Source organism: Macrobrachium rosenbergii, chromosome 1 (assembly GCF_040412425.1).
Source record: "Macrobrachium rosenbergii isolate ZJJX-2024 chromosome 1, ASM4041242v1, whole genome shotgun sequence".
Taxonomy (NCBI): Eukaryota; Metazoa; Arthropoda; class Malacostraca; order Decapoda; family Palaemonidae; genus Macrobrachium; species Macrobrachium rosenbergii.
In genome coordinates this window covers 14,963,883-14,986,092 of record NC_089741.1, presented here as the reverse complement: position 1 = coordinate 14,986,092, position 22,210 = coordinate 14,963,883, and the positions used below count along the sequence as shown (strand labels likewise).

Below are 22,210 nucleotides of genomic sequence, written 5' to 3'. Positions count from 1 at the left end.
TAAACTCAACTTATACAAGCAAGGTTATGTTTATGGCAGGTGGTACATGCTAACTCATTGGCCAACAGCGGATTATGCTGTTTACAGTGGGGAAAGAAACCTCTGGGTTTAACATATTAGCAACACAGTAGTAAGGAAAGACAAAATCCATGAGAGACAGTCAAATGCTTGCCACATATAACTATCAGATAAGCAGAACACACACTGGTATGAAACGGAAGTATGTGCTGTGACAACCAAGTAAGAGACCAACTCGGAGTGACATTCTTTTAGCAATATAATATAAATCATTGTTAAACTAGAGGCACAATGCAAGGTACTAGTTTAATATATTACCATATAGAGGAAAGAAATCTATAGCCCACAAAGATAAACCATGAATATCATAAGACATGGGTTTTACGAATGTGAGACCTTGACATCTGATTAAGCAACAAAAACAATAATGGCTGACATGTATGACCTAAGAGGTACTGCAATAATGATACGGCATTGTAATGCTCTGGTATTCTATTAAGAATCTAATTTGCAAGACCACATATATGCTTAAATTGTTGGGCACTACATTCATGATAGTTATGTAGTACAGTATTACTATTATTTTATACTATTTTATTTACTTATTTATTTCACAAGAACATGTCCATGCTTGAATCAATTTAGGTTTCAAGTGTACGAGTATTTCTGACATTTGTAAACTAACATATTTTTATAATGAAAGCTAGCCTAACAAATCTACAGTAAAACACCCTGTAAATAAGCTATATTCATTGGTATCATTTTAAATTATTACTGACTGTCCAGTTAACACTCAATGAGATGTCTTTGCAACTAATTGGAACTTGTTTAGCATATTAACTTATTATTAACTAGTGTAATCGTAATATCACAATTTTAAAAAGTAAATTGTATTTTTCCTAACTATACAAATCCGAGATCCTTTACATTAGGAATAACTTTTAGCGTAGGCTGGAAGAGGCTGTTGACTTTTCGAACAAGGTGGTTAGGCAGTTAACTACCGTCCGAGAGGTGGAATTACCGCCTGCCCAGATGTAAACATTCCAATTTGCCTTTTGGCTCAGGTATCAGACTGCGGGGTGGCATGAGGTGGGCAAGAAATGCAATGTAAAGGACCTCGGGTCTGTATAGTTAGGAAAAAATACAATTTACTTTTAAAATTTGTGATTTGTTCCAACACAATATACAAACTCTTTACGCCCCAATCTAAAATCTCCAAAAGTAGAGGGGAACGCCTTCAATATTTAAATAAAGGGCTACTGGAAGAGAAGCATTACCACTCGGTTACACCCCTCTAAATGCACCCCTGGCCGTTAAACCCAAGACACAGATGCAGGGAAACGACAGCTTATGCAAGGCTATCACAAATCGTGGGTTTCTATTAATAAATATCAAACACACGTAATATATACACGAAAATACAGAAAGATCCCACCAGGATAATAAAGAGCTTAACAACAGTCAGTCAAAGAGATCCAAAAACACATCTGCAACGCATGACAGCCAAAAGCAAACTGGAGTGTTTACAACCAGGCAGGCAGGTATTCCCCGCCTACCTGACGATAGTTACTGCCTAACCACCTTGTTCAAGAGTTTAACGGCCATGTCCAGCTTCGCCATGAGTAGCCTAATTCCTAATGTAGAGGACCGATGGTTTGTATATCATGTCGGAACAAACTGGAGTTTTTGCTTTGTTCTCAGGTCTCCTTAGTATGCTTAATATGAAAAGCATACTAAAATCTATCAAAAATTTATTTACTGTTACCAGGACATTGATCAATGAATACCGAAGGAATATTGTTACCCACTCCAACTTTTTCCAAGTTTTTTGTTTGTTTCGACATTCATGTGAATGGGGTTCCTGGCCTGATTTTTTTTTCTGCCCAACTGCATTGGGAATAAGGATGACTTTGAGCATCACTTATTATTTTCATCTGGAAACATGGGCACATGGAAACTGGTTACACCTGCTTAGTTCTTGTGATCTAAGTTTCAACAATTATACAAGATTTTGGAATTTGGGCTTTGCTTGAAAAAAATTTACTTCAGTCAGTTCTTAGTCAAGGCTCCTTTGGTGCAGATGTATAATTCTTGTTCCCTGAATTGTTTTGGCTGTATTGCATAACTTCATACTATTTTTCCAGGTGTGCTTTGAGTATTTTTGACATTCATTATGGGAGCCACAATGGGAAACCAGAGTTTTTGGGAGGGGAAAAAATTGAAAACAAGTCAAAATACAGGAAAATATTCTAACATCCCCAAGATATTTCTGCAAGGTCTGATTCTCATTAGGGTAAGGTTTACTGAATGTTTTCAAAGTGACACCACTCACTAGGTAAGTAGACCTGGTGACGTAGGTTATGTTATGTAGGGTTTTGGGGGCAAAGCTCCCCAGCTAGGTAAGGACCTTGTGTTCCTAGGTCTGGTTAACCATACTATTTATTTTAATTTACAATGCCCTAGGTTAGGCTACTAAAGGGGGTAGGGTGAGCAAAGCCCCTAGCCAGTAAAGACCTGACACCCTAAAATAAATCCCAATATTTCACTTTTTTGTGGATTCCTGCACCCAAGTATTCCACTGTGGTGTCTAACTATATGATATCGAGGGTTCCAGTATCTCAACAAATACTACCCTAAATTGTTCCTGAAGTGAACATCATAAATGTTTAAAATACAGACAATAAAATGTAGGATCATATTTACAACTCTGGAATACGATTAGCCCATGGTCACAATTTTTCCAGTTGCTTACCAGCTCTAGCCTAGCCCTAATTTTGGTGTGTCTCATGCAAAAGTCTGATTTTTCACTGGAAATACCCATATCTGTTAAAGACAGCCTATGGTAGGAGGTTCAGAAAATATAAAAAAAAAAACATGGCCTGTACAAACAATAATAGTAAAATATGCATTACATGATAAAACAGGCCTAAGCATCAAAAAATCACAATTTTTGAAAGTAAATTGTATTTTTCCTAACTATACAAACCTGAGGTTCTTTAACTTAGGAATTACTTTCAGCATGGGCTGGAAACGGCCGTTAAACTCTTGAGCAAGGTGGTTAGGCAGTAACTACAGCCAAGTAAGCAGGAATACCTGCCTGCCCGGATGTAAACATTCCAGTTTGCCTTTCGGTCCAGGTTCAGATTGAGGGGTGGCATGTAATGTAAAGGACCTCAGGTTTGTATAGTTAGGAAAAATACAACTTACTTTCAAAAACTGTGATTTGCTCCGACATGATATATAAACCGTCGGTCCTTTACATTAAGAAGACTCACTGGTTGGAGGGAGGAATCTGAGTGAGTCTCCTGAACTGACTGGAGTTCTGCACACCTGGGCTACTCCTCCTGGTCAAAAGAGTGAGGAGGGGTACCGTGCCTCTGACATATGATCGGAGTGTAGGAACTGCAAGATCAAATGTCAGAAACTGGACCTTTTCGCATAAGTGAGGAAATGTAACTCCTACGAAATAGGCTGGAAGGATCTAGAGTTGGAGGCAGTAAGGAAAAGCCTAGATAGGCTTCCCTTATTGCCAGTCTCTCCTTCCTCCCCTTGCTAGAGGAAGGAGCAGAATTGCTTCTATGATTCCTTAAGAAAAATAGAAAGGGTGCTCAATGTGTAGTCTTACCGCATCAGCACCAGTTCCAGCAGCTATTGGTTTGAGTCCTATTCTCATCCCGAAGGAGAAGAAGTTGGAGGACGGGGAAGGAGGAGGAAGAGAGGCCAGTCACTCTCGGAATCCTTCTCACTTCCAGAACCAACACCTTAGGCGAGATGCTACTCATCCTCTTGAAGGAGCCAGGTAAGACAAGACAACTTGTTGAGCAGCCACCACAGGGCCAAGGAAAAAAGGTTCCAAGGGCCTGTGGGCAGAACCACAGGATGACAAGAGTGTGATCTATGAGACCACATCTTGCTTCCAGACCGACAGAAACTTCCAGAATGCGAAGGATGGACCAAGCCTTCGACTTCGTGGGCTCTCGGGTGGAAGGTACCAGTATCGTCGTCGTCAGCTGCCGAGTACCTCCTTGATCGCTTCATGAAGTCAGGAGGAAGATGTGTCCTTAGACACTTCTTCCTTGGGAGAGGGAGTACTAGTGAAAACGTTGACGATATCCAGGTTAGGAATGTCGAGCCTTTCATCGAGTACCACAGCTCCCTAACAGGACAAAGTAATGAATGATCTGGATCATCGACACAAAGTCGAAGGAGGAGGGGAACAAGAAATACTCAAACCCGACAGTAGATGCCAATGGATTCGGTGGAGAAGACAAGGAAGTCCTGACTTGAAAAGCGACTCTGACCCAAGAAGAAGTTCCGTCAACAACACCACCAGCGAAGACAGATCCAGTCCCTGGGACAGTGTTGCAGAGGACTTCAAGGGATATCCAGCTATATCCGTTGCCACTCAGCAAGAAAGCCTGTGCTTGCAAGGAAAGCTGGAAGGTCTCCCAGTCCTGAACACAGGGATGTACTGCCTCGAGAACCGCTTCTAGTGTAGCTGCTACAGGAGGTTGGGTCAAGCAGAACTCTTCTCGATGCCTCGGCTAGGCCTATCAGATCAGATGAAGGCGAAGTCTTCAAGGATTTGTCTGTAACTCGGGGCGAGCAATGCTTGTGAATCCCTAGCGAAACGGACAAATACAGAGGGAAAAAACGTAGATATCGAGTTTTCCCCAAAAAGACAGCATGCCTCACCATAGCAGCCCCTGGTCTGGTATGAAGGAGCAAGAAAAACACTACCAACTTGTTGTGCAGGGAGGCAACAGAAGGACGGTAGGGATTTCTCAGTCGAGCAGTCTCTGCATGAATCTTCGTGAAGAAAAGAGTGAGCAGCACGTTCTGTCCCGATCAATCAAGCCCGAGGCCAGGCTTGCCTACCAATACATCCCCACCGGGAATGCATCTGGTTAATTGAGCTGTCGAGTGTGCAATAGAACACTTGAGTACCTACAAATGTCAATAGATGAAACAGGAGGAAAAAATAGTTACCTCTTGTTTGCCGACAAATGCCACTACTGTGGTTTTGTTTTTCAACGAAACTAATGAGTGTCGCAAAACTCATCTTGAATTCTCAGACGGCCAAAAGGCTGCCCTGAGTCCAGGACGGTGATGAAAAGGTACTAATTGTCTCAGTCACACACCTTCAAGACAAGGTCTTACCGGTGTGCGCCTATTCCTCAATCGGTGAATCCGTAAGTAGACACAAGATGTGAGGGGAATATGCAAGCATATTCGAAGGTTCCTTCAACCAAGCATTAGCCTAACTCTTTCCCCATACTTCAAAGAGGAAAGGATGGAGGAATGGAAGCAGACTTCCATTCTCCACCATGGGGAAGCTTCTGCAAGATGACAGGGTACCAAGACAATTAGTTCTTAACCGGGCTGGCATTTCCCGAATCGGGAGCATGGGAGAGGAGGCAGGATGGAAGTTCGATGAAAAGAATTGCCGAGACCTAAGGGAAATGGATACTTCTCCTGAAGGAATCCATTCCCAGGTCTTGGCAATGTCGCTGCCAGTTCCAGAGACTCAATAAGTGTCATTTCATCCAGTCATCCGCAGTAGGAGAACTTCTTCTGGTCAATACTTCTTTTCTCTCTTTCTTCTTCCCCCCTCCCATATGGGAAAGAGGGTGGAAAGAGACACAGTTACGTGCACTTTCCTAGAAGGGAAGAAGAGGACTATGTGTTCTGCAATCTTCTTCTGAAGCCTGGGACTTCTTAGCTAAGGAGGTGAGGGGGGCTGGCTTGAACTCAAGGTCGAGTCGAGATGACTAAGACCTAAAGGTCTTGGCCATTGTCCAAAGGACACGGCAGTGCCCTGGTACGAACCTTGATTACCGAGGTATCTGGCAAATCTCTGAAAGAGAAAGGCAGAACCAAGTAAAGGTTCGTTCCTAAGGGTCGAAACAACTCGGGACTTGCGAAACCAGAGATCCGAATTGGGACAAAGTCCTTCTTCTTAGCAATAGAATTGCCCAAAAACTGCAGTCGGCAAGACCCTTCGAGACAAGAAGAATTCATATTCTGTTGAGACATGGGAGAAGCTTAGTGTCTCGACCTGAATTAATTCCTCCGAAGAAAAGAATTCATCAGATCGAGAACGCTCTCGGAAGCCAAGACCACGGCAGACCCCGACGCTCTCGGCCCCTCGGGAACTGCAAGGGTTGCAAGTGATGAAGATTATTCATTGGGGGAGCTGCGGTCCTGTCCTGGGGATCCTCGCGCCAGCAGATCAGCACGAAGTTCTCCGAAAACACGAGGGCAATCGCAACTTGAAGAGGAAGTCCCTTGCTGTTTCCGAAGCGTGAAACTCCTGTACCTCTCTGCTTGGAGGGAGACCTTGACAGATCCCATGAAACCCTCCTCGGCTACCTGATTATACTACGAGAGAATTGGGGGACCAGCACCCAAAGCACGCCAGGCAGCCGAACTCCAAAGTAGTTCGTTGGAGCTCTCTCTGTCTGTCTCATGCCTCTCGGAACAACCGAGAGGAGCAGAGAACAGGTGAGGAGAAAGAGTACCCCTACCTGTCCTGCCAGTAAGATATGCAAGAGAGGCGGACCGTGAGCTATAATCAACCGAAGGAGATTACTGCCAAACGGAGGAAGAAGAGCGCTTGTGCCGTGGCAAAGAACTTTCCTGGGAAGAGCAAAAAGTTCACTCGAACACAGCCGAGAAGCCGAATTGGAAAAAAACGAGTAGGGCCGAGCCAAGCTGCACCAAACCGAGCCAATCACACGAACGCGATCCAGCTGGTTGGTATACGGTGGACTAGGAGAGAGGGCAAGCTGAGCCAGTCTCGCAAGCTGAGCGAGCCAGTCTCATAAGCATGACCAGGGGCCGAGCTGAGCCGAGACGATCACGCGAACACAATTGGAACTGGGCAGGGAGGAACTCGTCTGCTGTGAACTATTGCTAGTTTCCTGAACTCTAAACTCCTTCGAGGCCGAGACCTCCCGAGAAGAAGGTTCAAAGGGGAATTCTGTGTTTGCTATCTTGCATGCTCGAACCCTAAGGTTCAAGACACAAGAATGAAGCCCAGCCAAGCAACTGAAGCAGCTGGTGGGCAGTGTTGAGACACCTGGCGTCTGGTCTCCGCACTTTCTCTCGTCCTGTGCCTCTCACCAGGAGAGCGCTCGTGATTCATAGAATTCGAGCTACCCGCGAGACTCCCAAAAATCAGGAGTGGCTGCTTTCAGTTTCCTAAGAGATCGAAAGAGCCAAGCACAGGACCAGTCTTAGACGCAGACTTCCAAGACTGGCAACGAGGGCGTGGCCTCGAGAGCCTGCGCTCTCGCGGCCCCCGAAACGCAAGACCCCACAGGAGAATGGGAATCGGTTCCTGCCCAAGGGCGGGAAGAGTCAACAAGAGAAACTTGTCTCCCGGAAGAGAGTCAGTCCCTCTGAAGTTCCGCAGGACTCCCGAAGGGAATCTCTTCCCTGCTTCTTCTGGTGTTCGAACCGACAGAATCAAGACACCAGGCTGGGAACCCAACCAAGCACTGGCAAGCACTCGAAGAGCGCTTGTGGTGTTGGCAGGAAGAGCTGAGACACCTGGGTGCCTCGGCCCTTTCTCTCGCACTGCTCCCGAACTGGGCCGAGGAAAATCTCTCCAGACCAGATCGGGTCTGCGCGCCCGCGGCTTCCGAAACACATAACCCAGGGCTATGCGAATCAGTTCCCTAACCCGAAGGTCGGGAAGAGCCAACGAGAGACCCACTGCCTCCTCAGAAGGAGGCAGTCCCTAGACATCCAAGGGCATCAAGGGGAAGAAGCAGCCTTCCTCTCCTTCGGCCGACGGAGGTCTGTCCGATTCTCGGGACCCCCTTGGACCTCAGGAGAGGAAGGGAAGACACAGCAGAAGACGAAATCGAAGATAAGATGAAGAAAACAGTGGATACTTCCACAGGGCGACTTCCTTCACCTCCACTCTGACATCTACAGGTTGGTGAACACGAAATATCGTAACCTCCAGGCCAGTCAGGCAGGAACACAACGGAAGCGGCCCTGGACACCACCATCAGAAGAAGCAACAGGCATGATCAGGACAGCCGATGTAGGAGCTACGCCAGCAGTTCGGAGGGCAGGAGCTACTGCAATGGCCAGGAACATCACTTCCACAGGGCGACTTCCTTCATCTTCACACCGACATCTTCTACAGGATGGCGGACATCATAACCTCTGGGACAGCAGGCAGGAACACAACGGAAGCGGCACCGGGCACGACTGCCAGGAGAAGCGGCAGGCATGATCAGGACAGCCGATGCAGGAGCTACGGCACAGGTTCGGAAAGCAGGAGCTATTGCAACAGCCAGGCACGTCACTTCCACAAGGCAACTTCCTTCACCTTCTACAAGATGGCAGACATCGTAACCTCCAGGGCAGCTGGCAGGAACACAGCGGAAGCGGCCCCGGGCACAACCACTAGGAGAAGTAGCGGGCACGATCAGGACAGCCGATGCAGGAGCTACATTAGCGGTTCGGAAGGCAGGAGCTACTGCAACGGACCAAAATGTCACATGAAAGTCACCAGCAGCGACAGGAACGATCAGGGCGGCTGCGGCAGGAGACCAGGAAGAGCAGCCCAGAGACTGTCGTCGAGTTAACAAGAGCATAACACAGGGAACAGAAGGAGCAGATGGACCATAGATATGCCAAAGGTAGTGCAGCAGCATACAAGAAGACCAGCAATGACAGCGATTGATCCACATCGGTGAGAATAGAGTCAGAACAATCCCGACGTGGAAATATGTCATCTAACCAGGTACTGTGGTCGATCCCGAAGCAACACTAAATGAACATCGGGACTGCTTCAAGTGAGATATCATTTGAGATATCCAGCCAACTACTGCTGTGTCTGCGATGCTCACTGTCAACCTGAAAGAAAAAGCAAAGATGATTGGCAGAGGGAGACTCCTCTCGCTACAAGGGGAACTGCCCAACGCAGCGGGAGGAGGTACTCTAGAAGAGGTCGCCCGATCGCTCCCTGCCCCTGTGGTCTTCGCCCAACAAGCGAGCGAAGAGGGCTAAAGGGGAGAAGGAAGAACCTACGGGAAGAGAAAAAGGACGGAGGGGAGGCCACCAAGGGCGCCGTGGAAGCGGAACTTACAGATGACACCCGCAACCTCCCACCCGCCCCGTAGTTCTCCAAGCGCAGGCGGCAAGCAACACTCGGCATAAGTAGGAAGGAAGTAGTGATGCCCCTTATACACGGAGGGCGGAAGCCCAAGAAGGGAAGCGAACTCTTACGTCCCGATCAATGAACAGGAGCGAAGATATTACATCCCAAACTATATCTCCAAATGTACAGGGGCGCCTTCAGTATCTATATAAAGGGCTGCTGGAAGAGAAGCATTACCACTTGGTTACGCTTCTCAAATTACGCCCTTGGCCGTCAAACCCCAGACACAGCGCAGGGAACAACGGCTCATGCAAGGTTATCACAAATCGTGGGTTTGTATTAATAAATATCAAACACACGTATATATAAACAAAAATACAGAAAGATCCCACCGGGATACTAAGAGCTTAATGACAGTCAGGCAGAGAGAACCAAAAACACGTCTGCAACGCATGACGGCCGAAAGCAAACTGGAATGTTTACATCCGGGCAAGCGGGTATTAACGCCTACCTGGCGGTAGTTACTGCCTAACCACCTTGCTCAAGAATTTAATGGCTGTTTCCAGCCTATGCTGAAAGTAATTCCTAATGTAAAGGACCGACGGTTTGTATATCGTGTCGGAACAAATAACTGGACCATAGCCAAGGCAGTAAAATTTTACTTTAAACCATTACTGCAGTTTGGACTTTAAAAAAATACCAACTTCCCATGTTTTAACATGCACTCTGAACATTTCTAACATTTCTTTAATTCCAAAATGACCTAACCAATCTCACCTAACCTAACACAGGGTACCCGGTCCTTACCGCAGTGCATGATAGCCTATTTGTTTGAAAACATTCCATTAACTTACCTCAGTCTGAATGATGGTAAAACTTTAGGTAATTCTAAGTATTGGCGCTATGCCTTTTTTTACCTTAAAAAATGTTTTTTTCTACACTTTTAGGGCTTCTGATACTGGCAGTGCATTTGTTTGTTGTCAGCCAAATGGAATGTCCCTTCGCCGTGTTTAGTACTGGCCCGGGGGGGGGGGGGACGCTACCCATACGTTAACAAGTTATTGCACTTGCCGGACGGGATATGAACCATTCCAAACTGATGTACCAGTGCTCTGTCTTGTGAAAATCACATGTGGAAACCCCTTGTTGAATGGACTTCAGGGGTTAATTACAGGTTAATTACATTCTTGCAACAAAAATATAAGGTAAATCCATAATTAGCAACCAAAAAAACTGTAGAAAAAGTCAAGTTAGAAGGAAATCGCTGCCGCGGAGGTACTACTTAGATCTACCAAACTTTACTTATGCAGCCCTGATTCCCACTAGTCACCCACTAGGAGAGGTTACCATCTTTTTGAGTCAGCTCCCTGGCCAGGTAAGGTCACGTTGCCTTAAACTAGGTTAGGTAGGTACGATCTGGTTAGGTCATGACCTGGCATTATGGGAAAGTTCATGTCTATTTATGTATAAGGAACCTATCCCAGTCGATGACTTGCGGGAATCAGGCTGAGCGACCTAAGTATAGCTTTACTTGAATGAGAACTATCAAATGAGATTAGAGTCTTTGAATTTCACTCATTTTGTGTTCTTCTCCATACAAAATAAAAAAAACTGCTTTCCCACTAAGGTCTCCAGAGCTGTAGGATAAATGGGTGGGGTCCACTGTCCAAACATAGCCTACTCATTTGCAAACGAAACAAATATCAGAAAAGTTCAAAACATAAAAGCATAGGATAATGATATTTTAAAGTCCAAAATGCAAAAATGGTTTAAAGTAAAATAATACCAGCTCGGCTATTTGGCCAGTCTAGTCAATGGTTGATGCCTGGGACGAGAAATTAATTGAAAGTATCGTAGGCTAGCATAAATTTACTCTCTCTCTCTCTCTCCTACATTTACTATACTCCCGGGACACCATGGGAGAAAAACCACAGCAGAATAGTCTACATCACAAGACCACAAGTCAGAACATTAGTCTCATTTGTTTTGACAAAACAACATCTTGTTTTCCCGTCAAAGTCAAGTGTGGTGGAGAAAGCGTGGGGGGGGGGGAGCCCGAAAGCTCCCGTACAAACCTTGAGTCTGCAATCTCCATGTACAATACAAGCTTGCAAAAGCCATCTTCCTCCGTAGGGGATACTTCCGTGGTGGAGCTGTTATCCGGGACAGCTGTAGTTGAGGTAGGTGGTCCTCCTGTGGTCGTTAAATTGATGACTGGAGGCGCTACAGAAGAAAACAGAACGGGTCCAGTTAATGCCTCAACACTAGGGTTGGTCGTGGCTGCAACCCTCTCCGCCATATCTTTCATTTCACTTGGCTATTTAACACATCTCTACATTTTCAAACACCTGTCTAGAAACTCGGGTCCTGTGCTGTCACTAACAAAATGGAAACGATATCTAGAAAGGACCTTGAGTAGTCGCTCTGCTCAGGAGAGATAAACACAAACATATACACATTACTGTAAAGAAACAACTACTATAAGCGTCAGAGCCTGCCTCGCGTATAAGAGATCGGATGCCCCAGACCGTCTGTAAACCTGTTCCCTTGCCGAATGCGATTCTTTTTCTAGAAAATGGCCTCCAGATCTCTATTTGGGTCAGATACTTATACAATCACACCAATGTTTAGAAATGAGAAGTCTGACAGGAGTGCTGTAATCTATTGGGGAATAGGCAACGTTACTGAATGTCATGAATGCCAAAAGTCTCTTCACGTAACTCGTATGTAAATGCACCCACTCCCAAAACGTGACGTTTATGTGTGTATGCATATATGTATATATATGTATATATATATATATATATATATATATATATATATATATATATATATATATATATATATATATATATATATATATATATATATACTACATACATACATACATATACATACATGTATGTTACATGTGTAAAATACTTGTTCACTTTCTTGAATTTAACAACTTGCAACGCATGAAGGATTTCATAACGAAGCCAGCTTGGAATACAAAATATCTCGGTTGTTGCTTCATCCTTGAACATTGTAAATGTGGAAGTTGTTATATTGAGCTGACCTTGTATCACCACGGGATCTTACGCGTGCGAGCTGCACATGAAAGAAAGTGGGCGAGCATGACACTAATGCAATGTGCATGTGGGGAATAACGATGAATCGGAGGATAGACCGTCATAAGCTTAGTGATCCAGTGATGAGGTCAAGACGTCGTCTGACTTAACCGCCAACTGTAAAAACACAAGATTAATGAAAACAGGGGAAAAAGAAAATTTATATTTGATGGTAAAGAACACTAAGATAACAAACGTCAGGAAAGATGAAGATTGGGTGAATTTCAAAGAATGTAGACAAAAAAAGACGAGAACCACTATCTAAAAGTTAGGGTCGAAGATAAAAAGGACTTGAAGAAGGATAGTAACAACGCTAAAATCAAACATGATATGGACAGAACTTTACATCTTAAAATACACGAAAGCGCTAGGTATTGATGCCTTTTAATTGTTCCTTCTAGCTCCAACAATACATTTATGTGCGTGAGCCTTGTGGCGGTATACTGTAGATTTGGGGGTAATCTTAGCCTGCTTTCGTGCCATAGGGTAACAGAGACAAAAAGGGTAAAGAGCCGTAAAGTTACAACCGCTCCCCCCGCCCTCCAAAAAAAAAGATGGTACCTTAGCGGGACAAATATATGCATAATAATTTGTGCATCCTATATCCGAAACGTGGTTAAAGGATTGTGATCCAACGGAGAAATCTACCGGGGAGCAAACGTTACAAGTAAACAAATCATGCCATAAAAAAATAAGGACACGCCGAGGATACTCACAACATAGAGAACAACCATGGAGTAAGACTGATTTCTTAAATACTAAATCAGCTGAAGAAGAAATATTGAAACGCGAGAACATATTCTAAACATCTGAAGTAAATAAGAGAAAAAAAGAGAGATGATATTGGCTGGCCGCAAATTCTGTCATAATATAGTACCGCGGACATCATCGTCATCTACATCTTTGTTTATTTTTGAAGGCCAACATGTCGTCCCTCACTTAGTTCTCATGGAAAGTCCTATATATAATTTTCTTAAAAAGCCTCTTCTTCCGTTTCATAACTATGTTTTGAATGGATCGGCCTTTAGCGTCTTTTTACTTTTCAGCTTTTAGGGTAACTAATTGAATGGTCAGGGTCTCCTATATTTAGAGTTTTTATTCTGCTGTCTTGTAAATTCGTCCTTATAACTTCTTCACTTAATACATTGGTAGGCTAATATAGAGACTGTTATAGTAGCTTATTATTGTGAGTGCATGGTTAGTTAAAAACTTCTAAACTATCCATATTTCGTAATGAAGCCTACATTTTTCAGTTGGTGATGCCACTGTTTTCCATTACATTTAGCACATGATTCGTTATATTTCGATGTTCGTTAATTAGTACTTCTTCAGTCCTCACTGTCCTCTCTATTTGAAATTATGATGGTGTTTTACTGATCAAAACCGCATCATATGAGCATTCTAAGTCTGTCACGTTTCTATCATTGCCCCCGCCTCAACCTTCTCTTTGAACTTGTCATTTTAGTTTTTTGTAAAGAAAACTTGTGTGGGTTTTGCCTGTCCGTCCGCACTTTTCCTGTCCGCCCTCAGATCTTAAAAACTACTAAGGCTTGAGGGCTGCAAATTGGTATGTTGATCACCCACCCTCCAATCATCAAATATACCAAATTGCAGCCCTCTAGCCTCAGTAGTTTTTATTTTATTTAAGGTTAAAGTAGCCATGATCGTGCAACTGGCAACGATATAAGACAGGCCACCACTGGGCTGTGGTTAAACTTTCATGGGCCGCGGCTCATACGTTATACCGAGACCACCGAAAGATAGCTCTATTTTTCGATGGCCTTGATTATACGCTGTACAGAAAACTCTTTTGCTCCGAAGAAACTTCGGCCCATTTTTTACTTGATTTGTTATAGAAACAATGAGATGGGAAAACAACAAAGCCTCCGACTATTTACTGGAAATTCAGTTGACAAGACTCCACCAACGTCAGTATTCTATAGTCACACTTCTTCGAAACCTCCGTTTACTAATGAGATACTTTTATATGCCAGTATTCAGCATTCTGTTTTAAGTTTATTCAGGTTTTTACTTCATCATTCTTTCTTTCTTTCAGGACTCTAATTGCCTGCTTTCAGTTCATTGTGTGCCCAAAGCAACAATAATTTCAAACCTCTTCCAAAGCCTTCCCTTCTGCCACAACATAGCTCTTCACTTCCCTCTCTCCCTTCTTTGCTCTTCTCATGCATTCCGGGTATCAAAAATCTTTTACTTCGTGTATTTCTTGCAGACACAAGCATTTCTTTTGACGTCCGTTAAATTTAGTACACATTACTAAATTCATCCTCTCATCTTTCCCACAGCATTCAGATGGCTACTTTTCTGACTGTGTGCAGCAATCCCTTTCTTAAATGCTCTCTGTGCTGTAATACAATCAGTGAAATGTTGGCTTTAGCGGAATCATGTAGATTTTCGGATGTATTTGTACAAACACTGGAAAAAGTGATGAATGAGGAGACGTTTCAAATGGTATTTCAAAGTGCCACAAAAAGCAAGTAACGTATAAATGTAAATTATATGAAATATCAGCAAAATAGAGATACAGCTGTGCACTAACAACAGAGAACCAGTTATTTACACTTTATCTTAGAAAACAAAGCGAGTCTTTTTGCACACTGAAACTATACTTTTTTGTAGAGCATCAAAGGAATATATCTCTCATGCATTAAAACAGAAAATTAGTGTTAAAATCATTTTTGTATCCAATCTCATTTGTCAATGAATAGTCTATGTTGTGCGTCGTTCAGTAATATTTTGATTAGTCAGGAAGCAAAAACATTATATTTTTCTGTCCGCTATCACATAATCTTATCAGATATTTCCAAGAGGTTTGTGTCAGTGGATGGTTTAGGTTTAGACTCTAGTCAGCTTGCGAGGTACAAGTTCCTGATAAGATTAATCACTAGACTATATTGTTTCCAAAACTTGTGAAAGAGCTTGCGAGCAAATTACAGTGGTAAAGGCAGTTACATGGCCTTTGTCTTTCTCTTTGTGAGGGAAAACACTCAACAAAAAACTCTAATTTGACTCTTCTTAATCATTCAGCCAAACATACGATTTTTCCTTTGACGGAAGTGTCATCCTTCCCATTTTCAGTTTGCCCCGTGACTTTTTTCACCTCTGAAAACAAAACACTACAGCCAAGTGAATACCTGATACATATCTCACTGCAAAGATCAACCAAGAGGAGCGTGCTACCACAATATGAAAATGCGACGACATATTGTATTATTTGTGGAATAATTTACTTATTAAATTCATTGTCTATTACTACGTAATGCTAGAGAACCAGAGCTATGTACATGTGATATATTTGAAATCATGCAAACAAAAGCCTACGCGCATTTTCCATCATGCCTTATCAAGTATAAATAAAAAAAATGCGTAAATTAACCTGTAAGTGAACAAAGCAAACACGTCAACTTTGAGAGACAGAAAATAATAACAAGAAGATGACAGACCAACAGGCCTACTGAAGGTCATCTCGAGTTATTATGGGTTATATTCTTGACCATGGACAACATGCTAACATTGACACTATTGACCACTTCACACACACGCACACACACACACACACACACACACACACACACACACACACACACATATATATATATATATATATATATATATATATATATATATATATATATATATATATATATATATATGTATGTATATGTATGTATGTATATATGTCACAAAACAGCCACGCAACTTCACTGTGTATATACTGTATATTCCTGCTCCCCGGGTCAGACTTCATTGAGATGGGAGGGTTTTCATTCCCGATTCTTTAATTTACAAAGACCAATTTACCAAATACTAGCTTTCGAAGACCTGCAACAGTGAGAATTAAACATCGAGGGTGATTGTAGAAAACACTCTAGAAAACACTCTCATCAAGTGCTAAAAGAATAAGATGGAAGGCAACAGAGGTAATAATTCTGAGGACAAGATCACTTCTGGAATTATATACCAGAGTTTTCAGAAGAACATAAACAAAAAGATAGACAGTAAGGGGTCAATCCAGAACACCGAAGGATTGAGCATACGACCAAGGAGATCACGAAGACTGCAGGGGAGGGCAGGAGGAGTTGAAGGTCAAAAGGCAGGTCATCCCATGGATTAGAAAAGGAAAACAACAAATGCTGGGAGGAGCACGTAAATACCCGAGGTTAGCTGTTATCTCCTCAGTGCATCGTACCTGATGAATAACACTGTATATCTTCGGAAGTTAGTGCTGTACTTGGTAAATTGTTCTTTGTAAATTCAGGAATCTGGAATCTAATCCTTCCTGTCTCATTGAAGCCAAACACTAGTAGTAGGAATACATACATTTATATATATATATATATATATATATATATATATATATATATATATATATATATATATATATATATATATATATATATATATATATATATATATATATATATATGGGGTTAGGACAATTCGGTTTTTATAGGACAGTTTCATACCGACAATTTGGTACCGGACAGTTTGGTACCACTAATATTACTAAAAAGATAAACACAAACACTCAATGGTTATTGTTTAGTGATCAGTGGTAAAAAAGGAGACAATTTATAATACTTAGAAAATTTAAAATGCTAATAAAATTGATGTCGCATAAAATAAAATAAATTGACGGAATGAACACAATCCTAAAACAAAAAATCTTAAAACTTGCAGTATTTCAAAATGTTCATCTGTATGAAGTCGAGCGATTTTCACAACGCCACTATATTTTCGAATCCCCAGCATTTTCTTTATGTTTATGGTAAGCATAGTTTTCGTTATCGACCGATTTCTTCATTCTTCCAAATTTACAAACTTGAAAGTGGTCATTCCATATCTCATGGGCTGATAGCTAATACTAAAGTTCAGTTTAAAAAAATAATTGACCACGGTAACACTGCAACCTCTCTCGTTTCTTCTACTGTACCTCCGTTCATATTCTTTTTCTTCCATCTGACTCTCCACCTTCTAAAAATTGTTCTATAGTGCAACTGCGAGGTTTTCCTCCTGTTATACGTTGAAAGCCTTCTTACTATCAATTTCCCTTTCAGCGATGAATGCCATGACAGGTCCCAGCGCTTGGACTTTGGCCTAAATTCTATATTCGTTACTCAAATGAGTAGTTTAGTTAAAAGCCTTCCGTTGCTGAATTGTCTGGTACAGAATTTGTCCGGACGATATGTATATGTATATATATATATATATATATATATATATATATATATATATATGTATATATATATATATATATATATATATATATATATATATATATATATATATATATATACATATATATATACACATATATATACACACACACACACACACACACATATATATATATATATATATATATATATATATATATATATATATATATATATATATATATATATATATATATATATATATTTATATATATATATATATATATATATATATATATATATATATATATATATATATATATATATATATATATATATATATATATATATATATATATATATATATATATATAATCACACAACTGGGGCAGACTCAGCGCACGTACACAAATCGTAGAATCAAGGGCGGGGTATGCTGGAGAATCACACTTTCTTTATTCCTTCCTAAGTTTTGTGATTTATAACCTAATTATCATGGAATTCTTTGAAAAATTAATACATTAATAAAAGAGTTAATAAAAGGGACGAAACAGCTAAAACTGAATAGTTATCATAAAAATCAGTAAAAAAATTAAAACACATTAAAATGTTAATTATGTATATACAACGTATATATATATATATATATATATATATATATATATATATGTATCTAATCTGCTTATATATATATATATATATATATATATATATATATATATATATATATATATATATATATATATATATATATATATATATATATATATATATATATATATATATATAATCTGCTTCCCACCTCTAAATGAAGTATTTTCGGGTTTTCAGCTGTATATTTTCAGTTAAGTATCTAAGAAAAACATTTTTACGCATTTTGAAAAAAAAAAAAAATACGATAGAGCATCGGACGTCTCTGTTGATGAAAATGTCCTTATAGTATTACCATAGGCTTTGTCATTTTATTGTTGAAAAGCCAAGGTTATATTTCTAACGGTGGCGCAAAAAACCGAGGCCAGGAAAAAAAATAGTTAGCAGTATTTTTTACAATCTTAATTAACATATTGTAGAGTATTATAGGTAAAAAATTTTCAGGTAAGTTACAAACAATTTTGTGAGCTTTAATCCCCGAGCTTCAAACTCCATGACCGTCTAGATCGCAACTATAGTTACCCCTTTCAAAGTTTTCTTTGAAGAACTGTAAGCAGACAATAGAAAATAAAAAATCCTAGACATGATTGAGGCACAACTATTAAAAATCTTATTTATTTGCACTTCAATAATTCCATACCATAAATGATTGGAAAATTAAAGCATGTGATTTTATGATTTAATTATACTATATAATAATAATATTATGCAAATATGCGAGGGAATAGGGGAAGAATTTTACTTGAAACTGTTAGGCCTATCGCATTTTGAACTTGAAAATATAATTTTCTTATGCTTAAATGTGCTCTTTGAATGTTTCTGATGTTCGTTTCGTTAGCAAGTAACTGAACCAACCATACCTAACTTAACCTAACATAGGATACCATATCCTTACCCTGTTGTATGGTAGCTGTCGTGAAAAAAATTGGATCCGTTTTTTCTCGACAATCCTTCATAATATTCAGGATAAGTGAGGGGGAGCAATAAGCAGGCGGCTGGGTTCGTGGTTCACTTTTGTTCTGTAAATGTGTTTGGTTGTTATTTGTGTCCGGCGAATTGCCTGTGTTGTCAGTGTCTAGAATGTCAGAGAGGCTCCTTTTTATATAATCCGAGTACCTCCTTTAGTAAAATAACCAATGTATAAGTTTTGAAAGGGAACCGAGGTGACGACGAGGCATGCGGAGAGGCGATATGCGTCTCTCTCGAGGGTATCGCTTTCAGGTAAGGTACGCACCTTCCCGTCGTCACCTCCGCAGCCAAATCGTTCATTTTAAAGTCAAGAGCCGGTTCCTTTAGTATGCAATATTAATCTCTTCACATTTTTGCCATCCGGGGCCTGATATAATTAATATTCATTTAAAGTGTAGCCTGATTGTACGGAAATAAGCTTTGTGCAAAATTGTAGCTTTTAGAGGCATGTTTTTTGGAGTTTTAGCGGGGTTTTGTGTAGCTTTCAGCATTCTCTTGTACCCGACCGCGTGGTCCTTGTTTGTTAATGTATGTTAAAATTAATTAGTCTATCTTTTTTAAATAAAATTGTAAAACCCTGCTTGAACTTGCTGGACCTTTGCTTCCATGTTTGTTGGTAGAGCCCTTCAGGTCTGATCATCCCAGTCCCGTGCCATCAGGGACTTAGAACCTTCCCAGTCGTGAGGGAAAAATCGCGACAGTAGTAGTTTGAAAACATTCCATAAACTAACTTGCTGGTATAGGGGTTAGTAGTCTTGGCATTCCACTTAGATGTCAGGAGTTGGCGCCTTCCCTGGGATGATGAAAATCATAGGCTCTGTTTCGCGGTCAGTTACTGCCGCAGTGTGAGGTCTGTGGTTGGGGGTTGGGGGAGCCTGTCTGACGTTCGCCTGAGCATTTTATGGTGGTGGAGAGCTGAAAGCAAGCATCTTTAACTTTAACATGAATAAGAACTATTAGCGGGGTTAAGGTCCTTTGTATTTCACAATTTTGTGTCCCCATCCCCCAAGAAATTCCCACTTTTCAAAAACTAGTACCCTGACTTCTAGGACATAAGGGCCAGGTCCACTATCTCTAAAAGTACTCATTTGCTAACAACACTGATGTTAGAAATGTTCAAAGCACACATTAAGTTGTGGGAATATTATATTTTCAAGTTCTAAATGCAATAATGGTGTAAAAGAAAATAATAGCAGTATATACTGTATATATGTATGTATGTATTATGCGCTATTATACAAGATCAGATTGGGTCATAACCTCCTTCCACATGTTTTAAGATCAGTGTCATAATCAACTTACATCTCCAAGACACCATGGTAGCGATGGCTGGCCTGCTCACTGGGTAACACATTCTCTCTCTCTCTCTCATAGCTCACTCGCTCAACCGCCCCCCCTACCTCTCTCTCTCTCTCTCTCTCTCTCTCTCTCTCTCTCTCTCTCTCTCTCTCTCTCTCTCTCTCTCTCTCTCTCTCTCTCTCTCTCTCTTGTTATCCAAATCATTAACTGAACTTACGAACAGCAAAGACATGTTTACAAAAATATAATTTATTCAGTAGTCTAACATGGCAAGAAGATTCGAATCAAAATAGGAATGAAATGGGAATATCTGCATCCCAGAACTGTTAACCCAATTAACCAAGTAAGTAATATAACATAGTGCTATCAACGTCCACCAGCTGAGTCTTTACAACAAAAGAGTCAAAATAAGTCAAACAAGAGAAGTCACATTCCCCTCCATTTATATTGACCTCTAGGCTATTCAATACATCTGATGAAACAAAGGGACAAAACAAATTTTAAAAACAGACTCAGAGAAAAATAAATTTGGGATGTTTTCCCACGTTACCTACCCTAAAAGAAATGCACAAAATTAAACACGGTAAAATAAAAAATCAATAAAAATCAAAGAGACACAATAAATAAAAATAAATGGGAAAAAGATATTCAGCATGGTAACCGGTGCAAAGAATCAGTACATGCTAAACAAAGATATTGAAACCCATTCCAAGAAAGCGGATTTGAGCATAGAGGGATCTAATCCTGAATTGTCTAACCTGTGCTCAGATCAAATTATTCACACCTTCTATGACATGCCCATGAAAACGAATGAATGAAAGCTCTAACCGGAACTTGATGACTTCTGGTGGCATAGCCAGCGCATCTCCCAGGGCACGATGCCCCCTTGTCTCCATGAGAAGCCAGACTGACGCCAGGCCTTCATCAGCACTGACTCGCTAAATACATAGGCACTGTTTCCATTTACCTTTGCCCAGAATGTCTCCAAGAAAACTCCTTAGCTAAAAAAAACAAAATATAACATATTCATCCTAAATGTTTTTCATATATATATATATATATATATATATATATATATATATATATATATATATATATATATATATATATATATATATATATATATATATATACATATCACATCACCACAGGTGAAGAAATAAGAGATGTGGTGTAGGTCCTGACTGGTTTCAACTTTTTTTCCAAGCTATTGATGAAGGACTGATACATAGTGGTAGAAATCACAATACATACATACATACATATATATTATATATATATTATTAAGAGCAGCAAGACTTCGCTAGAAAATTGCTCCCTTTTCTTTTGCTTCTTGTCTGCCAATCGATATTTTGCACGGTCAGATTACAAGGGATTAAAACCATTGTAGGCCACTCCCTTTAAGTAGATAATTTCTGATTTCCAAGGCACAAGTGAATCTGTCTGGCTGTCCTTTTCAGGCAAAACCCCCCTGCGGGCATCAGCTGAACATGACTCAACTCCCTATGTGTTGGATGTGCCCTCTGCCCCATAGAGGAGATAAACGCAAAAAACAGACCAAGGTTCGGTCTCAGACGTGCGCTGGACAAGATGGTGTAAGGCCGACACCACAATCACCGCCATGCCCTGGCCCAACAATGCCCTTAGCTCCTAACCACATGGCCTTTAAAAGTATACTTTCCCTTTGTACACTCCACCTGCCAGCCACGTGTTTCCTTCAATACTGGCTGGACCGATGACCCACTCCATTTGCTTGGTGTTTCGTGAAGTCCCCATCGTCTTGCCCTTTACGTAGAAGCCCTTGCATCCTACCACGTGGAAGAAAACTCACCCTCGGAAATCGCAAGTTATCCACGGACCGCCTTCTG

The 22,210-nt window shown here is 40.9% G+C and overlaps 1 protein-coding gene across 2 annotated transcripts in view; it reads right to left on the bottom strand.

Moving 5' to 3' along the window:
* LOC136856521 (transmembrane protein adipocyte-associated 1-like) overlaps positions 1–11,825 on the bottom strand; it is a 65,356-nt gene extending 53,531 nt beyond the window's left edge. Inside the window, exon 1 of one of the 2 annotated variants that reach the window (XM_067080948.1) lies at positions 11,215–11,825. In XM_067080948.1, the coding sequence (XP_066937049.1) occupies positions 11,215–11,447 (233 nt within the window). In that variant the 5' untranslated portion in view covers positions 11,448–11,825. The remainder of the gene's footprint in view (positions 1–11,214) is intronic. The other variant, XM_067081708.1, reaches the window with a different exon arrangement.
* Positions 11,826–22,210: the final 10,385 nt, after the last annotated feature.